We start from the raw sequence: 21623 nt of genomic DNA, 5'->3' as shown, positions 1-21623 counted from the left end.
ATAAGAAAAGATCAGGAGCTGAACTCTAGTTATATATATACTGAAGTATTTAGGGGCAAGTGTATTGATGTCTGCAGTTTATTTTGAAATGCTTTAAAATAAGGTGTATTAAAGGACGAGTAGATACATGATAAAGTATAGAAAAATTTAATTGTACAATCTAGATTGTGACTCTAAAATTCTTTCGACTTTGGTGTGTGTTTGAAAATTTCACTATCAAACGTTGTGGGGAAACCACGTAACTTCCGGTTTCTGGCAGCGCCAAATGGCTCCTATTGAACCAATTCTTTCACAAATAAAAGTTATACGCTCTGGGGTGGAGCTTATACCAGCCACTGAAAGCGACCAAAAGCAGGCAGAAAAGAAGAGAGTGGACGGCGGAAAGAAAAGCACTCCACTGGGTGAGTTTCCTGTCTTTTCACCACTTTGGGCCTGAGGTCAGGTTTTAGTCTGAGGTCAGGTTTACGCATGGCAGGTAAACCACCACCAGTGGGAAAGCTACAGTCTTCTTGGCTTGGAGATCCAGAGTACAGGGTTTGGAGCATCCACAGCCTCTGAGAGTGAAGAGGGAAATGACAGAAGAAAGAGCCAGAGGGGATTCCCAATGTGTTTGTAAACTCTCCTCAAATCTCTGGCTGACCGCGGAACCGTCCGTGCGTGGCTAAGGCTAAAAGAACTGAACTAGAATTTGAGATACTTCCCGCTGTAGAGATAATATTGCAGTTGAGTTCAGCCAAGTTTACTGCAGGTTTAAGAAGTATTGTTTTTAGAGGAACAGAATCCAGAATTTCTCCATCATAAATTATATACAGCAGTCACTAGCCACATGTGATATTTAAATATGTTAACATCAAATAAAGTTAAAAATTCAGTTCCTCACTTGCACTAGTCACATTTCAAGTGCTCAGTAGCACCACGATGGACCACTTTATAGAACAGCATAGATATGAGATACTTCCCTCATCACGGAAGTGATGGACAGTGTTTATCTGATCAATTAAAATGTGGAGATTGTCAGAACTGACCAGAAAAATGGAAAGAAAGAAGACTGAACTGCTATATGCTGTCCATAACAAATCCACCTTAAATATATATAAAGACAGAGATAGGTTAAAAGTAAATGGAAAAGATACCATGCAAATGTTAAGTAAATGAAGCCTGTGGTAACCAGATTAATATCAGACAAAATAAACTTCAAAGCAAAGAGTATTACCAGAGATAAAGACAGACACTTCATAAAAATAAAAGGGTCACTACATCAGGAAGATATAATAATCATAAATGCTTATATTAAAGAACAGCTTCAAAGTATGTGAAACACAAATTGACATAAGTAAAGGGAGAAATAGACAATTTGACAGTCATAGTTGGTGATTTTAATACTCTCAATAACTGTTAGAATAACTAGAACAAATGTCACGAAAGACAGAAGATCTGAAAAACACTATCAACAACCTTGACGTAATTGGCATTATAGAACACTACGTCCAACAACTGCAGAATACATATTCTTTTCAAATGCATATGGTACATTCACTAAGACCATATTCTGGACCATAAAACAAGTCTCAATACATTTAGGAATACTGAAACATACCAAATATGGTCCTCTGACCTGTGAATGAAAAACACTGCCTGCCTTATCAGTAAACAAAAGATGTGGCAGCCATCAAGCCCCTGCAGCCACTCCCAGTGGTGCACCCTGAGGGAAAGCACAGGATACTGGCCCTAGATGGCTCAGGTGCATATCAAAGGAATGATTTCAATGAGCCCAGACGTTGCATCTTCCCATACCCCGGAAAGTGCTAAATTCATTAACTTGAGATACCCAGTTTTCTTTCTTTTCTTTCTTTTGGTGTTCCAGCTACCTGGTTTTTGTCGGAAAACTCCTATATACCCTGGATCCTCCCCTTCCTCTTCAGAGCAGTCCCTCAGAACTACCTGAGAAGCTATGTCCTGGGCTTGAAATCCTCAGAAAGTCCGACAAAACATAATTCTTAACTTTCAGGATGTGCCTTTTTTTTCACTTGACCACATTGAAAATGTTATAATTTGTCTTTAAAAACAGACTTAAAAAATTAACACAGCTAAATAATTTGTGGGTCAAAGAAGAAAAAATTGGAAAATATATTCAACAAAATGATGTAGAAATACAGCATACCAAAATTTTTAGGATGCAGCTAGCCCAGGGCTAACAGAGATTTATAGCTGAAAAATGTGAACATTGGAAAAGAAGATCTAAAATTTGTGACCTTACCATCCACTGTAAGAAGTTGTAAAAAGAAGTAAACCCAAAAGGAATTAGAAGAATGAAATATGAGTAGAAATCCCAAGTGGAATTTATCCCAGAAATGCAAGGTTGGCTTGACATTAGAAAACAATAAATGAAATTCAAGATATTAACAGAATAAAGGAGAAAATTATATGATCGTTACACTAAATGCAGGAAAAGCATTTGATAAAATTCAGCACTCATTCATGTTTGAAAAAAAACTCTCAGAAACAAAAGTAAAAGGAAACTTCCTCAACCTGATAAAGGGTATCTATGAAAAACCCACACTGTAGTTAATGGTGGAAGAACTAAAGGCTTTCCCGTAGGATCATGAACAAGACAAGGATGTCTGCTTCCACCACTTCTAGTCAGTATTATACTGAGGTCCTAACCATTGCAGCATGACAAGAAAAAAAAAAGGTAAACATCAGAAAAGAAGAAGCAAAACACTATTTCAGATGCCATGGTTATTTACATAGAAAATCCTAAAGGGGGACTTCCCTGGTGGCACAGCTGTTAAGAATCCACCTCCCAATGCAGAGGACACGGGTTCAATCCCTGGTCCAGGAAGATCCCATATGCTGCGGAGCAACTAAGCCCATGTACCACAACTACTGAGCCTGTGCTCCAGAGCCCACGAGCCACCACTACTGAGCCCAAGTGCTGCAACTACTGAAGCCTGCGCGCCTAGAGCTGGTGCTCCACAACGAGAGAAGCCACCTCAATGAGAAGCCCCACACCGCAACATAAGAACAGCCCCTGCTCACCGCAACCAGAGAAAGCCCACGCACAGCAATGAAGACCCAACACAGCCAAAAATAAAGAAAGAAAGAAAGAAAGAAAGAAAAGAAAATCCTAAAGGAATCAACTACTTCAGCTAATGAGTGAATTTAGCAAGGTTGCAGGAACCAAGTTAATTTGTAAAAATCATTTGCATTTTTACATACTACAGCAAACACTTGGAAAATAGGATCTTGATATTTCATTTACAATTTCATCAAAAAACCAAAATACTTTAGAATGAATTTACAAAGATGTGCAAGATCTCTACATGAAAATTTGCTAAGTCTGAAATAAACTGAGGGCTATACTCATTCATGAATTAAGATGTCAATTCTCCCTAAAATAGATCTGACACAATCCTAATCAAGATCTCACAAGGTTTTTTCTGATGAAATTAACAGGCTGATTCTACAATTTTGATGGAAATGGTAAGATGCTATAATACCCAAAGAAAATCTTGATAAAGAAGAGCGAAGTTGGAGGACTCACACTTCCTGAATTCAAGACCGATTATAAAGCTACAAGTAATCTAAATACTGTGGCATTCTTATAAGGATAGACAAATAATGAGCAGGATACAGATTCCTATAATAAATTCACTTTTTTCTTTTCAGCAAATGACACTCAAATAACTGTATAGCCACACGGACAAAATATACCTCGACTCTTTCACCTCACGCCATACAGAAACAGACTTAAGATAAATCATTGACCCATGTACAAAAGCTAAAACTATAAGATTTCTACAGGAAAAAAACCTGTAAAACTTACGCAACCTTAAGGGAGGTGATGATTTCTTATTACACAAAGAGAGCCAAACATAAATGAAATGATTGATAAATTGGGCTTCACCAAAATTAAAAACATAAACATCAGAAAACATCTTTGAGAATTAGGCACTCCAGAGACTTGTCGAAAATATTTCCAAGATACATATCTGAGAAAGGACTAGTATCCTGGATCTATATAAAGAATCCCTACAGTTCAGTAGTAAAAAAGAGAAACAAATCTTTTAATCGATATTCAACAGATTTTACAATATTTCAAAAGATAAAAAAGCAGATATACGAATGGCCAACAAGCACATTAGTCATCAGGGAAATGCAAATTAAACTACAATGAGATACGACAACACATCCACCAGTATGTTTAACATTAAAATGACTGATACTGCCAAATGTTCACAAGGATGTGGGACATCCAAGACTTGTATCTTGTTGGTTGGTACAGCTACTTTGGAAAAATGTTAGGCAGTTTCTTATAAAATTAAATACACACCACCCCTATGACCCAGCAATTCCACACCTAGGTATTTACCCAAGAGGTATGAAAACATATATCCGCAAATACTTGTGCGAGAATGTTCCTAACAGTTTTATTATTTATGATGGCAAACATTTTTAACAGCCCTGGTTTCTATCAATAAGAAGAGAATGAATATTCAAACAATTAAAAAGTAGCAATAAAAGAACAGATTACTAAGGCATATAACATGGATAGATCTCAGAAATACAGTGCTTTACACAAAAGAATACATAACTGTATGATTCCATTTATATGAAGATCTAGAACTAAGCAAGACTAAGTTCTACAAAGTGAAAACAAGTTGATGGTGGAAAAATCCAGAACAGTGATTTCCTCTGTAGGAATGTGGGTAGGGATTTGCTGGGAAGGGACATACAATATTTGGTTGAGAGGCTGCATAGGTAGGTGTTTAATTTGCAAGAGTGTATGCATTTGTGAGACCTCATTTAATGGTACACTTAAGATGTGTGCATTTCATAGTACGTAAATTTTATCCTCCCCCCAAAAATCTGGAAGTAAATAGGGTTGTGTTGAACTCTAGGTACTAATATGCAGGGAGAACTTGGCGGGTGGGGTGAGGAGGGGGCGTGTAGTGATGTCTACAACTTACTTCGAAATGAATCCAAACAAGATGGGTTGATGGATGGAAAGAGGGATGGATAGATACGTAATAAAGCAAGTATAGTAAAATGTTCGTTGAGAATAAGGCTATTCACTGTAAAATTCTTTCAACTTTATGTTTGAAATTTTTCACAATAAAATGGGATGGGGGAGTAATTGCAGGACTCAGCCAGTGTGTATACACATGCTCCTCCTGTAAGTGCTGCCACCTAAAACTCTTGCCCTCGATAGGCTAGATAAAAGAGGGGTATCCGGGGGTGGATAACGGGGAGGAGTGGGAGAGGAATCCTAGCAGCATCAGGGCTTCTTATGGCAGATGTATTGGAACCCGGAAGTGTGTTTTTTTTATTCTCTGCTCTTGGGGAGTATAGGTGGGTGGCCTCTGAGCCTGGGGTCGCTCTCTCGGGAGGCGAGGAAATTCTCCTTAGTTCGAAGATGCCCATTCATCTTTCCTTCTTGTATTCATATTCACTCCCAAATGCTAGGGGCTGGTGATTCCGAAGGGGCAGTGTGTGGCTGGGTACGCAGGTGGGGGCGAGATGTGTCTGAAGGGGACGGAGCGCCCTCTTCTGGCCCTGGAGGGGCCCACACGGGCCCGCTAAGCACCTGACCTGACCCTCCTCCTGAGCACCCACTCCCGGGATCTGTGCGTCCGGGATGGGAGCGCCGCAGCCCCCGGGTGGCCCAGCAGGGAGCCGGGCATCAGCAGGCGGAGACTAGTGCCGGGGGCGGCTCCGCGCGGCCGGGAGGCGGAGGACGGGGTGGAGTCGCCACCGCTGCTGCCAGCCGAGCGGCTCCACCTGTTGCAGCGTCGGAGCGCGCGGACCAGGCAAGGCAGACCGCGGCGTGGACCTCTGCTCCCCCCGCAGAGGGACCCGGAGGACAGTGCTGACAGAGCGGCGCGGAGGGTGCACTCCCCGGTGAGTGAGACTCGAGCGCGGCGCCAGCGCCCCTTGAAAGGCGGGGTCTCGGGGAGGGGCCCCGGCGGTTTGCTAGCGAGCCTGTGGCTAGGGTGGGGTAAAGCCCTCTCAGCGGAGCCCTGTCGGCGCAGGATCTCTGGAGCCCACCGAGGCAGCCAAGCCAGGCTGCAGGAGATGGAATTCTCCGGGGTCACTGCCTCCTGCCCGCGTGCTCCTCCAGTCCCCGGTCCTTGGCAGCCTCCCCAGGAGCTGGGGCTGGCTCGCGGCGCGCGCTTCGAGCGGGCGGATCCGACACGTGGGGGTGGAAAACGCCCCCGCGCGGGATCCAGAAGCCAAGGGCGTCTGGTCGGGCAAGGCTAGGAAGGCTGCCTGGGGGAGAGGCCCCTAACTTCCTTCGCTCCGTCACTCCAACCTCCCTTTCTGGTCTCCTCCTCCAGCAAGTCGGCCCGCCGGACGCCGCGCAGCGTCGGGGGCGGGCGGGAGGTCGGAACCCGTGAACCGCGCTCTGCGCAATCCCTCTGTCCGTGCGCCCGCCCGGGACCTGCTCCAGCCTCTAAGCGCCGGCAGCCGGGCCGGTGACCCGAGAGGCCCGAGGCTCCGCGCGACGCCGAGCCTGGGACACAGCACTGAGGCTGTATCTGAGGAGGCACTTACAGCACTAGCGGACTGAGAGCCCGCGTCCTAGACGTCAGCGGCTTGAGAAGCGACGGTCAAGGAGACAGAGACCGCGGGGCTCCGCTCACCCGTCAGCGCCCGAGGCCCCTTGCTTTGGGGGAAGGTCAAGCCCACCCGAGTTTGCCTTGAAGATGCGCCACGCCCCCTCCCCAATCTGAGCCGGGCAGGACACCAGGGGGAAGCAGCGGCTGCATCCTCGTGCCAAGCAGAAGCGGACTCCGTGCCGGGTCACTCAGCTCTTCAGCTTTTAGGAGAACTCCTAGGGGGGCGGGGACGGCGGCGAAAATGCGGATTTGAAACCGGGAGTCGAGGCGGACGTGGGGGGCTGGCGCTGCAGGAGCGGTCGACGCGGCGGCCCCGGGAACCGCGTGGCCTGGAGGAGCGTCCGGCGGTCATGGGCGAGCTGGCTGTCGCGCGGCCAGGGGCGGACTGAGCGTCGGGCCGAGACCCCACCTCCCGGGGCGCCCGGGTGACAGTCAGCCGGCGGACACGGCCGCCCGGCTTGGGGCTGCCCCGGGGGTTTGGCCATGGCCGGCCGGGGTTGCGGCTGCAGCTGCGGCCCGGGCCACCTGAACGAGGACAACGCGCGCTTCCTGCTGCTCGCCGCGCTCATCGTGCTCTACCTGCTGGGCGGCGCCGCCGTCTTCTCGGCGCTGGAGCTGGCGCACGAACGCCAGGCCAAGCAGCGCTGGGAGGAGCGCCTGGCCAACTTCAGCCGCCGCCACAACCTGAGCCGCGACGAGCTGCGCGGCTTCCTTCGCCACTACGAGGAGGCCACCGAGGCCGGCATCCGCGTGGACAATGTTCGCCTGCGCTGGGACTTCACCGGCGCCTTCTACTTCGTGGGCACCGTCGTGTCCACCATAGGTAAGTGGGCCCTGCGGTAGGGCGGAGGGGCGACCATCCTCGCAGGCGTTTTTCTGGCCCGGCGCTTCGAAGGGCGGGACCGCGCTTCCCAGCCCTGCATTCATCCACCTCCGCGCTCGGCCAGGTGGCACCGATGTGAGCTGTTGCCTGATCCACAGGTGGTATTGCCTCCTTGCTTCTTTAAGTGAGGTCCACGGACCAGCTGCGTCAGCATCACTTGGGAGCTTGTTATAAATGCAGTCTCAGCGCCTCCCCAGACCACTTGAGTCAGAATCTGCGTGTTAAAATCTCTAGGGAATTTGAGTGAGCCTTAAATTGGAGACGTTCTGCTCTGGGAGTGTTCCTAGTTAAGGAGACTGAGCTTGAATTCATGGAACATTAGGGAGAAAGCTTACAGATCGGGACAGGAGCCTATAAACATGAATTGAGTTAGTACGATGCGTGAGGCACTGGTCTGAGGGGGAGAAACAAATTTTAAAAAGACTGTCCATGACTTAAAACTTAATAGAGAGAAAAAATAGATCGAAAACAAGATTGGAAGTAAGGAGGCAAAAGTGCTAATGAGGATGGAAACTGTTTTCTGCCAGGAGGAAGCAGGTGGGGGTGGGGAGAAGGGACCTATGGGCTGAACCGCTAAGTGTTGGCCTGATTGGGCTCTGGAAACTAAAAGTGCTTTACACTGCGGAGGAGGAGAGAATTGCGTTCAGGGTCCAGTGAGCTCCCTGATCTGTAGGGAATAGTGGAAGGAAAGCTAGGGGAGTCTCCTGGCTAATGGGATGGAGGGGGGAACTCTAGTGACAGACTCAGGAGCTAGAGCTTATCTAGAGGCAATTGGAAGCTATTGAGAGTTTTTGAGCAAGCGTGTTTCATGGCTGCCGTCAGTTATGCCTTTGTTACTAGCAGAAGGAAAAAGATTGGGAGTCTTTGCACCACACTCCTAAGGACTGTTCATGCGTAAAGCATACTTGAGTGATAAGGGGGTTGGGAAAGATGCTGTAGAAATTCTGAAGAAAGCAGAGAGCTGGAGCGGAGGAGGGGGCTTTGAAAGGCTGCGCAGAAGGGGAGCGGCTCCCGGCTGGCTGCCGGAGCACCGGAGCCGCAGCAGGGCCGGCAGGGGGCTGTGCAGGGGCTTGGCTGCCGTAGCCCCTGTGCTGCCGGGAGAGCTGTCAGGGAGAGCTGTCAGCGAGGCGGTGACAAGGCGGACTTCTTTGAAGCTCCCACACAAGGTTGTCTTTGGTAGACGTTCTTTCAGGAGAAGGAACACAAGGTACAACAGGGATCAGCCTCAGGCCTGATTAGTCAAGAAAGACTTCCCAGGGTTAGTCTAGAAGCCCAGGGCTTCAGGTGGTGAGTAGGAGGCAAGGTGGAGAGGACTGGCCTGATTCCAGATACACGGGCTGCGTCTGAAGTGCTTTGTGCTGAACTTCCCAGCTCGCCACCGCAACCCTGTCTTATTTCAGGCGGCCCTGCCCATCCGTGGGCCGTTATGACACCACAGTAACTGGGTATCTGGTAAGAAAGACTTTCATAGCATTCTCCACGATGACCAGAACACGGGCCCTGACGGGGATGGAGACAGAGTAATACCCTCCACAGCTCTCTCCCCCAGCCCACGTTCTCCACTGGACTCTCCTAGCAGAATTGCCTAAGTCCTCCCATTTCTCAAAAGACAGTTCCAGAACTTCTATGTAGGGAGGACTTGGGGTGAGCAAACTGATTGGGAAGGGTTGCTGTGGAACTTTCCTTGAATCTGCTATGTCTGTGTAGCTGGTACAGGGTTTTGATTTAGATTATTCATTTGGGGGTGGTTTTGGTGGGAGATTGGGGAGCTAAGTCCTCCCCACGCCCTCCACAGGCCCCCCCGTTTGTACTTCCCATGGCCGTGGACGTAGGAAGGAGCAGAGTGTGTGTAAAGACGGGTGAGCACCAATGCCAGAGGGACCGCGGGTGTCGTGGAAGGGTGGGCATATAAGCACACAGTCATCCGGGGGCACAAATAGAATAATGAAGCCTGATGGCACAGAAGGAAACCTGGACCGAGAGCCTGGACTTGGAGCTACTGACCCTGCCTGTACGTTGGGCTGGTTCCTTAACATTCTGAGCCCCATCCTTCTCTTCTGAGATACCTACAAGTGCCCACCTTGGTGTCTGGCACATTGTAGCTGTTGAGTAAATATTAGTCCCGTCTCCTTCCCACACCTGCCCCTAAGCCTGCCCCTCTCGCAGGGTTCTTGCCAGGGATAATGAGCTCATATAAGTGAATGTTCTTTAAAAAGGACAAAGCACTATGTAAGTACGGGCTTTTTTTACTTTCTCATTTCTCACATGTCCTTAAATTGTTTCATTAATCGCTGATGTAATAACAGCACTTGCAACCCTTTATTGGGGTACATAATTAGGCACATACTGTGATTATTATGTGAATATGTGATGCAGCTAATTTCATCGATTAACCACAATTTCAATCAACACAATTCATATATGTGATATGTGATTCATATGTGTGAAGTGTGATTATCCCTGTATATAGATGAGGAAACTGAAGCTTCATGTTCTTTGTAAAATAAAGAAGAAGAAGAAAAAAAACCATCTGTAATGACATCACCTAAAGTTGACCATGGTTGACATTTTGGTCATTTTTTTAAATTGAAGGTTAGTTGATTTACAATGTTGTGTTAATTTCAGGTGTACAGCAGAGTGATTCAGTTATACATACATATATATCAGTTTTTTTCAGATTCTTCTCCCTTATAGGTTATTACAAAATACTGAGTATAGTTCCCTGTACTATACAATAGGACCTTGTTGGTTGGTGCATTTCTTTCTATTCTTTTTCCCTATAGACACACATATGTACATATGTATTTTTCTAAATTTGGATCATATTCTATAAACCCTTTACATCTTGTATTTGAATCGTAGTATTACATGATGGTTTTTTCTTCTAAAAATTAGTTCCACTCTGTTTTATTCTGCAAAGGTGTTGAGGTAACAGATAACAAGAAAGCATACAGTAGAATAATCATAAAATGTAAATAAAACCTCAGAACTAGGAAAAAAAGAAGAACAGAAATATGGAAAGCAGTTGGATCTAGGAAATCGGTAGAGAGGAGCTTTGTCTTAGCTGAAGTTCCCTCAGAAGCAGCTTCTGAGCCAAGAATTTGAGTGCAAGCAGTTTATTGGCAGATTCAAGGGAGACAGGGAGGTGAAGGAGGAAGTGATACAAGAGAGGGAAGTCAGTCAGTATAGGGTATGGTATTAGGCAGAAAGCATAGTGGGCACCTGATCCTTAATCTCAAGTGGAAGCTTGAGAACAGTGCAAAGCTCATTAACCGGACTTACCCCAGGCAAGGGAGCTGGGGTAGTTATACACCCACACTAGTCAGAAAGTGGTTAAAAGCTGCTTGGAGGGTGGGGGAAGCACAAAAATATAATTTCCAGGTACTTTTGTCCTGATTTTTCATGGACGGCCCAAGAGTAGCCTTCTGATAAGATATAGGCACTGGCCATTTGAAGTCAGGCCAGTGTATCCAGAAATGATAAAGGAGATGCCAGGGGGTGAGGACTGAGTACCACCAGTGACTATTCAAGCTTCAGATTTGGCTGCAGGCTCCATGGCGGAGTCATGACCCACACTGGAACTATTTTTTTTGGCTGTGTTGGGTCTTCGTTGCTGCACGCGGGCTTTCTCTAGTTGCAACGAGCGGGGGCTACCCTTCGTTGTGGTGCACAGGCTTCTCATTACTGTGGCTTCTCTTGTGGCGGAGCACGGGCTCTAGGCATGCGGGCTTCAGTAGTTGCAGCACATGGGCTCAGTAGTTGCGGCACGCGGGCCCTAGAGCACGGGCTTCAGTAGCTGTGACCTGCGGGCTCAGTAGTTGGCGGCACGTGGGCTCTAGGGCATGTGGGCTTCAGTAATTGTGGCACGCGGGCTCTAGGAAATGCGGGCTTGAGTAGTTGTGGTGTGCAGGCTCAGTAGTTGTGGCTCGTGGGCTCTAGAGCGCAGGCTCAGTAGTTGTGGCACATGGGCTTAGTTGCTCCGTGACATGTGGGATCTTCCCGGACCAGGGCTCGAACCCGTGTCCCCTGCATTGGCAGGCAGATTCTCAACCACTGCGCCATGAGGGGAGCCCTCCAGGATTCTTTTATCTTGTGGCTGCTCTTCATCAGCTCATGCCTCCAGTACTGCCCAGGAAGGGACAGAAAGGGTTGAAGAGTGCAGCCACCTGCAATTAAACGGCCACCACCTGGAGGTGAGAAGAAGTCACCTCCACACGCGTTTCGTTGGCCAAATCAAGTCCCATGGCTACACCCAACTTCAAGGATGTAAAGAACCACACTCCTCCTGTAAGTCCAGAAGTGGATAAGAGTTGATCTCGGTGAACAGCACGGATGCCTACCGCACATATATGCACTAGAAATGGATACTAATGGATTTAAGACATTGGGGAGATGAGAAAACATGAGTAGGATAGGACAGTGAAGCCACACATTGTTAATACACAGAGGTATATGTCAAAAGGACCCACGTAATTGCCAGATTTGGCTGTGAGTTTTCCAGTTGTTGAAGGAAAGAGGCAAGGGCAACCATGAAATGGTTCTTTTTATCCAGGCTGGCTGCTTGGAAGACACCCAGCTTTTTTAGATGGGAATAAAAATTTCTCCTATAGATTGTCATGAAAGGGACAAGACAATGTGATGAGTAGTCTTCTCCACTGCATCTCAGCTGTGAAAGACAACCCTGTGCTCCTGCACGGCATAGCATCCCTCAGTACAAGGTGCAGTTCCATAAAAGCCCCTCTGCCTAAGTCCAAGGTCATGCAGGGCGGTGTCCAGCTTCCAATTGTATGGTCCAGTAAGAACGTCTAGAATTCTCTACTGGCGGTTCCCAAGGTTCACTGTCCATAAGTACTCACCTGAGGGGAGTGTGGTGCTTCTTAAAATGCAGGTGTCTGCATCCGCCTTTCAGAGCTCCTGATGCATTTTAAGAAACTTCCCCAGATGGCTCTGATAGAGGCAGAACAGGGAGCACACTTGAGGCCTGTGTGATAGGAGTTGGCCTAGGGTTGAAAATTGAGACCACCCCCAAGGATTCTCGCTACTCAAACAGTGATCCGTGAATCAGCAGGACCAGCATCACCTTGGACCTTGTTAGAAATGCAGAGTCTCAGGCCAACCTCAGACTACCTGAATTAGAAGCTGCTCTTCAACAAACCACCTGGTGAATTGTAGCCACGTTAAAGTTTGAGAACTCGAGTCTAGGAGGCTGTTATGTGATGTTGTGATGTTGCTGACCAGGGAAGGCCCCTCCCTGAGCTTTGAAACTTAGGCAAGCCGGTGGCAGGGCTAGAATGGAGAGGGGTGAGATGTGCTTGTCTTTTGCCTTGGTGGACCCCCTCACCTGCTGGTGGTTAAGGAGGCGAGGGGAACATTAATTTAGAACAACACTGGGACTTCCCTGGCGGTCCAGTGGTTAGGATTCCACGCTGCCACTGCAGGGGGCCACAGGTTTGATCCCTGGTCGGGGAACTAAGATCCCACATGCTGCGTGTCGAGGCCAAATAAAAACAAAAAAGGGAAAAAAAGGCACAAATGAAAACAAATGAGATAAGGAAAAACTCTTGAAAAAGAAAAATCTAGAACAACACTTATCAGATGCAGGGATGTGCTGCGTCTGAGCTGAGACAGTGACTCTGGCTTTTATGGGTCTGAGAAGCTCAGACTCAGAGATGACCAGCCCCACCTCAGTGGTGGACCACTCAAAGTAGACGACCAGATCTTCAACACAGTTTTATCTATTTTAACTAAACAGAGATGATCATAGTGGCGCCCCTTTTTGGACCTGGGTGTGGTTCATGATTAGCACCTGTGCAGCGGTATTCTACAGGGCTCTCATGGGGTTCAGGAGCCGGGCAGACAGGTGTGTGATTTGGCCTGGCCAGTGTGCACACCTATGGGGTGCTGGACTGGATGTTGTTTTCAGAATCGTTTTTTTTTTTTTTTCTACGTGGAAAGAGCTTTTGAATCAAATTATATTAGATCCAAAAAATAAAATACTGGGAATCACCATCTTATAGTCTAAAGCTATAACCGAACATCAAAGATGATGAACAGGCATTGCGAAAGAGTAAAAACATCTCCTGAATACATTAATAAATGTCACATGTTAGCAGATGTCATACGTGTGTCAAGATTTAACTGACACATTGAATTGGCACTTTACATTTTACAAAGCATTTGCACACAAATCTTAGGAGATGGGCAGAGAAGTTACTATCAATTCCATTTTGCAGATAAGGAAACCGAGGTACAGATAACATAAGTATTTTATGACCACGTGGCTATAAAGCAGCAAAGTCAAGATTAGAACCGGATTTCATTTTGTTTGTTGTCTGTTGATAAAAGAAATACATATTCATTTTAGAAGAGCGGAAATATATGGGAAAGTATAAAAAAGAAACTAAAAATCACCCATAATTCTACCATCCAACAAGAACCACTGTTAATATTTTGGTTTATCATATTATATTGGACCTAAAGTACTAAAGATTTTACTGAATCTAATATGCATCATTATCTTATGTACCATTAAGAGAGCAAATAATGCTGCCAGTTAGATCTTGACATGCTAGCAATTGTGAGATTATCCTGATTTCCGAGATATTAAAATATTGGGAAAAATATCTTAAAATCACTGAAATATATTTTGTATCTGTTTTCCATATAACCATTGTAACATGAGCTTATAACAACTCTTGTATAAAATGAGCGTATAACAACGGATGTAATTAGGTAAAAATGAATCTCATTATAGTTAGAATTTCTTTGATTTATATTAAAGTTGCTTAATTTTAAATATTTATTAAAAATACAGTTCATCTCTGAATCAACTAGCTACTCCCCCATTTTTCTTTTGGGAGCAAGAGATATTGTGTTAATCATTGTATGGTTGTGCTTTATATTTTGAGGATTTTAGCTGTTTGCCATGTTTGTATCTTACTTTCCATCTGTTACTTTCCATCTGTCGTTTCCTGTTTAATGTTTATTTAGATATAGAAACATTTTTAATTTATGTACCATTTCATATTTTAGTTTTTCCTTCTGATTTCTTCCATTGCTTTTGTGCTTAGAAAATCTTTTCCCGTCTGTAAGAATGCTTATTGGTTTTTTTTGTTTTGTTTTGTTTTTGTGGTACGCGGGCCTCTCACTGTTGTGGTCCCTCCCATTGCAGAGCACAGGCTCCGGACGCACAGGCCCAGCGGCCATGGCTCACGGGCCTAGCCGCTCCGCGGCGTGTGGGATCCTCCTGGACCGGGGCACAAACCCGTGTCCCCTGCATCGGCAGGCAGACTCTCAACCACTGCGCCACCAGGGAAGCCCTATTGGTTTTTTTTTTTAATTGAGGTAACATTGGTTTACAATATTATGTAAGTTTCATGTGTACAGCGTTATATTTCTACTTCTGTATACACTGCAATGTGCTCGCCACCAGAAATTTAGTTTTCATTTGTAGCCATACAGTTGATCCCCTTTACCCATTTTGCCCTCACCCTGCCTCTTCCCTTCTGAGAACCGCCACTCTGTTCTCTGTATTTACGTGTTTGTTTTTGTTTGATTTAGTTTGTTCATTTATTTATTTATATTAAAAAAAATTTTTTTTTGCGGTACGCGGGCCTCTCACTGTTGTGGCCTCTCCCGTTGCGGAGCACAGGCTCCGGACGCGCAGGCTCAGCGGCCATGGCTCACCGGCCCAGCCACTCCGCGGCATGTGGGATCTTCCCAGACCGGGGCACGAACCTGTGTCCCCTGCATCGACAGGCGGACTCTCAACCACTGCGCCACCAGGGAAGCCCTGTTCATTTATTTTTTGTTTTTTATATTCCACATATGAATTAAATCATATGGTAGTTGTCTTTCTCAGTCTGATTTATCTCACTTAGCATAATACCCTCAAGGCCCATCGATGTTGTCACAAATGGTAAGATTTCATCTTTTTATGGCTGAGTAGTGTTCCATTGCATGTATATATGTGTGTGTGTATCACATTTTCTTCATTCATCTGTTGACGTGCGCTTAGGTTGTTTCCATATCTTGGCTATTGTAAATAATACTGCAGTGAACATTAGGGTACATATATCTTTTCAAATTAATGTTCTCATATTCTTTGGGTAAAGAAGTGGAATAGCTGGGTCATATGGTAGTTGTATTCTTAACTTTTTGAGGAACCTCCATACTGTTTTCCACAGTGGCTGCGCCAATTTACATTCCCACCAACAGTGTTGGAGGGTTCTCTTTTCTCCACATCCTTGCCAACACTTGTTATTTCTTGCCTTTTTGATAATAGCCAGGATGCCAGTTTTTGTTCAGTATTTTTTCAGCTGCTCTGCACTTTTAGTCATAGCAATAGTTGTTAAAACACTTTAAACTATTGTTTCATGTGAACAATGATGGGTACATTTTAAGACTGTAGCCAAGGAGCAGTGCTGCTCATGGGGAATGAGGGAGCAGAAAGCGTGGCTGGTAGGAATTTGCATGCATTCATTCCAGGTAGGGTCATCTCTCTTGGGATCTACTACCAAATTTTCACGGGGAAGCTCTCAGACTGTCCATTCTGAGAACGCTGGATTTGTTTAATTATTTGTTTCCTACTTAGGAAACTTCAGTACCTATCTTGGAATTAGAGACTTTGCAGGCCATAGCTCTTACTCTCCACTGCCCAGCATTCTTATACACACACGTGTTAATTTCAGCTTGTTTCACTAGAAATTCTCGTTTATGTTATAAAACAGCGATTTCCTCTTCTTTTACCCTAAATTCCCTCCTGTTCTCTCTTCCCCTTCATACCTTTCTCTGTGAAGGAGAGATGGCTTTGGTATGAATGTAACCCAAATAATTCTGGGGCTCCTTAGGGTTCTTAGGGTATAGTGTTCCCTACAAACAAGCATGTTCCATGAGCCCAAAGTAATGGAAAAATAAATTCAGTTTTTGCTTGTGTATCTCTAAAGAATCTTAGTCTCCAACTTATAACACAAAGGAAAGCTAGCTTCCTCTCTCCCCATCTCCCAGTCTCTCATTCCTCAAAGGAATTCTGGAGCCTTTTATCCCGAAACCCCTCCCCAAATCCTCCCCAACGGGCAGCCCTCTCAGTCTTTCTGTCCTTCCTTGTCTCTTCTCCCCCATCTCTCTCTGCTCTGTATTATCATGGTTGACTTAACCTCTCCAACTTCTTTTAGCTTCCCCTCATTCAGCCTAGTGTTCATAGTAAAGCATAGCCCCAAGAGCGGACCCCACAAGCAGCAGTCCTTTCCCCTGAGGAGGAAAGAGAGGAGGACAGGGGATGGTTCCTATCACCAGCCCGTCAGTGACTTTATACGCGGGGACACTCTCACCCTGTAGAGGAACACATTCCTGTGTTTGGATCCAGAAGCCCACGGTCCTGCTGAGGACAGTGGGGAGACACACCTCATCAGGACACATCTCCATCGTCGTGCTGCTCTCCCTTCACCCTCCAACCTTCTGCCTCCTTCTCTTCAGCTTATCTGATTGCTGGACATTATACCACTTTTCTGAAAGGCTGCACGTTTAGCACACCCACCGCATCTTCCTTTGGCCGGAGAGCCGTCATAGAAGCGTCATGAAATGCTCAGGATTTATTGTTCCCATTCTCTGATCAACCCCCCAGCATCTCTGCTATTGATCACCTCTTCTTGGAAGGGAAATCCTGTGGTCAGTGAGCCCAGGGGTCAGACCAGGAATGCAACTGAGTGGGACTTAGAGATGTGGGACATTAGGGAGCAGTGGAGCATGTGCCCTGGAAAGAGCAGCCCCACCACAGGCATTCAGATTCTAATTGCAAAACAACATTGTCCTGGCCAGACAGGTCTGAGGACAGCTCGACTCCAGAGTGTGAGTCCCTCAGTTAAAGCTTTGATCATCCGTGAGCTCCAGGCTGCTTTCCCTTTGGGAGCGAGAAGGATAAGAAGCTCTGAACTCTTCTTCATCGGTAGCAGCATCTTGATCTTTGCAGTTCACTTAAGTACCTGTTTGTGCAGGACACTTGATCATCACAGAGGGGAAATCTAACATATTCGCTGTCACCTTGTACACCCACTAATCTCTAAAAGGAGCTGGGGGTAGTTATCAATATATTCTCTTAACTCTTCTGATACTCATGACTAAACATATTGTATTGTAATCCATAAGTACCTACTATTCTGGGTTTGTTCCTTTCCTTTTATGTTATTTCCTATACACTTTCTCAAGAATTCCATGTGTTCAATTAATGTAGAATAGTTTATTTAACGGTCCTTAAATTATTGGATTTGGGGGTTATATGTGATTTTTTTTTTTACTCTTGTGTTTAATTAAAAATTATGAAATTTATCGAGTGCTTTACCATAGGTTAAACCCAGTGCAATCTTTACATATGTTTAATTCTTATAACAACTCCATAAGGGTAGGTACTGTTAATATTCTCACATTACAGACCAGGATCCGAGGCCCAGAGAGCTTCCAGGCAGTGTCTGAAGTTACCCAGTGGAAGTAGTGTGGGGCATCCCTTTAGAGCTTATACTGTGAACCACCACTTCTTTGCCATTTCTTCCTTTGGGGTCCTTGTGGGTAGAATTGCCAGTTAAAGAGATCACAACCTCTTTTTTCAGTGGTGATGGTCCTTAGGCAACCTGGGGTAATAGGAAGAAGACAGAGATAGCCTGGGTAGCAGAATGTCAGGATGGTAAAAGGTTTGGGTGGTGTTCTGCCTGCCTCCCAGGAGTCCACATAATCAGAGCCTGTACTTCCCATTGGAATATTTGATGTCCTCTCAAAGTTGCAAGCGTCCTCCCATCACCATGACAACTAATGTGCCTGCCCCCAGAATTTTACTCTCCAGTTTGGACATATTTGATCCCAGAAGTCACTTCCTGACTCTGCCCATGAACTCTTGGAATACTGGCACCAAAGCTGTGTCTTGGGTCTTCCCTAGTATTAAGCATCTGATGAAGATCAGATTGACCTTAGAGACCAATCTTAGAGACCAACATGGATCTTAGAGACCAACCAGGCAAGTGGTTTTCAAACTATGCTCCAAGGACCCCTGGGATTCTTTGTGGTATATAAGTGCTGTCTTGAGAGCCAAGGGGGACACATCAAGTTCTTATCTTTGTTGTTATTTATATATGTCCCAAATATTTATCCTATTCTGCTACCTTTTTATTGACTATTGTTTCAAATGTAGAAAAGATTTTTATATACCCAAATACACTCATTTTCACTGGCATTTTTTTCTATATTTTTTCATAAATTTAGGTCCTCTCTGTGGTTGAGATAAATATTCTTACCCATTCTCTGTTTAGTTCTAACTCATCTCAATGTTTTTCAAAAAGACTGTTTTATAAATGCTTTTTTATGGCTGGCTATATAATTATGCTTTGATTTATTTCTAAAATTATCACATAATGGTTTGAGAATGTGCATTTTCCAGAGTTCTCTTTTTTATTTGAATGTTTCTGTGTATCCTGGTATCTGTATATATTTCAGTTGGATTTTTTCTTACCTTACAGAATTTTGGAGCAGGAGGGAACATAATCCCCAGCCACACTCCAAGCCTAGTAAACACACCCAAAATAACATTTGTGTGTTTGGGGACATATAAATTCAGTGTTATTGATTTCATCACTTGTGTAACTTTAAATTTTATTAATAATACTTTTGTTTACTTCTTTATGCTTTCTATGCTAACTATTTTTAAACTTACATTTGATTAAATTCCTGCATTATATTAGCAGAGACTTGCTGACTTTTGGATCATCTCTCTAGTTTTAATTTTTAAAGTAAACCACCTAATTTTTTTAATTTCCCGGTTTAAAAATTTTTATTTTTTTATTTTTGGCTGCATTGGGCCTTCGTTGTTGCGCACAGGCTTTCTCTAATTGCGGCGATCGGGGGCTACTCTTTGTTGTGGTGCGCAGGCTTCTCGTTGCAGTGCGCAGGCTTCTCGTTGCGGTGGCTTCTCTTGTCGCGGAGCACGGGCTCTAGGTGCGCGGGCTTCAGTAGTTGTGGCACATGGGCTCAGTAGTTGCGGCTCGCGGGCTCTAGAGCACAGGCTCAGTAGTTGTGGCGCACAGGCTCAGTTGCCCCGTGGCATGTGGGATCTTCCTGGACCGGGGCTGGAACCCGTGTGCCCTGCATTGGCAGGTGGATTCTTTTTTTTTTTTTTTTTTTTTTAACATCTTTATTGGAGTATAATTGCTTTACAATGGTATGTTAGTTTCAGCTTCACAACAAAATGAATCAGTTATATATATACATATGTTCCCATATCTCTTCCCGCTTGCGTCTCCCTCCCTCCCACCCTCCCTATCCAACCCCTCCAGGCGGTCACAAAGCACCGAGCTGATCTCCCTGTGCTATGCGGCTGCTTCCCACTAGCTATCTACCTTACGTTTGGTAGTGTATATATGTCCATGCCTCTTTATCGCTTTGTCACCGTTTACCCTTCCCCCTCCCCATAGGTCAAGTCCATTCTCTAGTAAGTCTGTGTCTTTATTCCTGTTTCACCCCTAGGTTTTTCATGACATTTTTTTTTTTCTTAAATTCCATATATATGTGTTAGCATATGGTATTTGTCTCTCTCTTTCTGACTTACTTCACTCTGTATGACAGACTCTAGGTCTATCCGGCAGGTGGATTCTTAACCACTGCGCCACCAGGGAAGGCCCTACCATGACTTCTTTATCCATTCATCCATTGATGGACACTTAGGTTATTTCCAAGTCTTGGCTACTGTAAATAATGCTACAATGAACATGGGATTGCAGATATCTTTTCAAGTTAGTGTTTTCATTTCCTTTGGGTAAATACCCAGAAGTAGAATTGCTGGATCGTATGGTAGTTCTATTTTTAATTCTTTGAGGGAACTTCATACTGTTTTCCACAGAAGCTGTACCAATTTACATTCCCACCAACAGTGCCCAAGGGTTCTGTTTTCCACACACCCTCACCAACACTTGTTACCTCTTTGATAACAGCCATTCTAACAGGTGTGAGGTGATATCTCATTGTGGTCTTGATTTGCATTTCCTTGATGATTAGTGATGTTGAGCAACTGTATTTCTGCTTTGGAAAAATGTCTATTCAAATCCTCTGTCCAGGGGCTTCCCTGGTGGCGCAGTGGTTGAGAGTCCGCCTGCCGATGCAGGGGACACGGGTTCGTGCCCCGGTCCGGGAAGATCCCACATGCCGCGGAGCTGCTGGGCCCGTGAGCCATGGCCGTTGAGCCTGCGCGTCCGGAGCCTGTGCTCCGCAGCGGGAGAGGCCACAACAGTGAGAGGCCCGCGTACCGCAAAAAAAAAAAAATCCTCTGTCCATTTTTTTTTAACATCGTTATTGGAGTATAATTGCTCTGCCCGTTTTTAAATTGGATTGTTTGGGGTTTTTTTGCTATTGAGTTGTCTGAGTTTTACATTTATATATATATATATATATATATATATATATATATATAAAATATTTATTTATTTATTTGGCTGCACCAAGTCTTAGTTGCGGCACTCGGGATCTTCGATCTTCGTTGTGGCCTGCGTGATCTTTTAGCTGTGACATTCGAACTCTTAGTTGTGGCATGCGGGATCAAGTTCCCCGACCAGGGATCGAACCTGGGCCCCCTGCATTGGAAGCGTGGAGTCTTAGCCACTGGACCACCAGGAAAGTCCCTATATATTTTGGATATTAACCCCTTATCAGATAAATATGATCTGCAAATATTTTCTCCCTTTCAGTAGGTTGCCTTTTCATTTTGTTGATGGTTTCCTTTGCTGTGCAGAAGCTTTTCGGTTTGGTGTAGTCCTTCTTGTTTATTTTTGCTTTTGTTGCCTTTGCTTTTGGTGGTTTATAGTTTCTATCTCTCTTTTCTCTCTTAAAGTAGATGTTCATTCAATCTTACTCATCTGTGGACTTCCTTCTTTCTTAGTTTCCTGCTACTTCCTATAAGCCACTTCCATTCCCACCAGAATCTTGAGATCTTTCTTTGGGACTTAAAATTTGAAAACTGAATTTATGCTACAGTTAGCATTTTCCCCACTAAGGGCTTTTTAAATTAATTCTGGCTGTTGATGTTTTCTGCTTCAGATGTTATATTTTTGGTATTTGGTGTGGAGGCCTGCTATATATACTATTTCTTG

At 45.1% G+C, this 21623-nt stretch overlaps 1 protein-coding gene across 1 annotated transcript in view; it reads left to right on the top strand.

The window, feature by feature from the left end:
- The first annotated feature begins 5385 nt into the window (after window positions 1–5385).
- Window positions 5386–21623, top strand: part of KCNK13 (potassium two pore domain channel subfamily K member 13) — a 117039-nt gene continuing 100801 nt past the window's right edge. The window contains exons 1-2 of the mRNA XM_079913555.1: window positions 5386–5901; window positions 6339–7443. Of these exons, the coding sequence (XP_079769681.1) occupies window positions 7104–7443 (340 nt within the window). The 5' untranslated portion in view covers window positions 5386–5901; window positions 6339–7103. The remainder of the gene's footprint in view (window positions 5902–6338; window positions 7444–21623) is intronic.

Source organism: Stenella coeruleoalba, assembly GCF_951394435.1.
Source record: "Stenella coeruleoalba genome assembly, chromosome: 2".
In the NCBI taxonomy this organism is placed as follows: Eukaryota; Metazoa; Chordata; class Mammalia; order Artiodactyla; family Delphinidae; genus Stenella; species Stenella coeruleoalba.
This window is presented reverse-complemented; position numbering and strand designations above follow the sequence as displayed.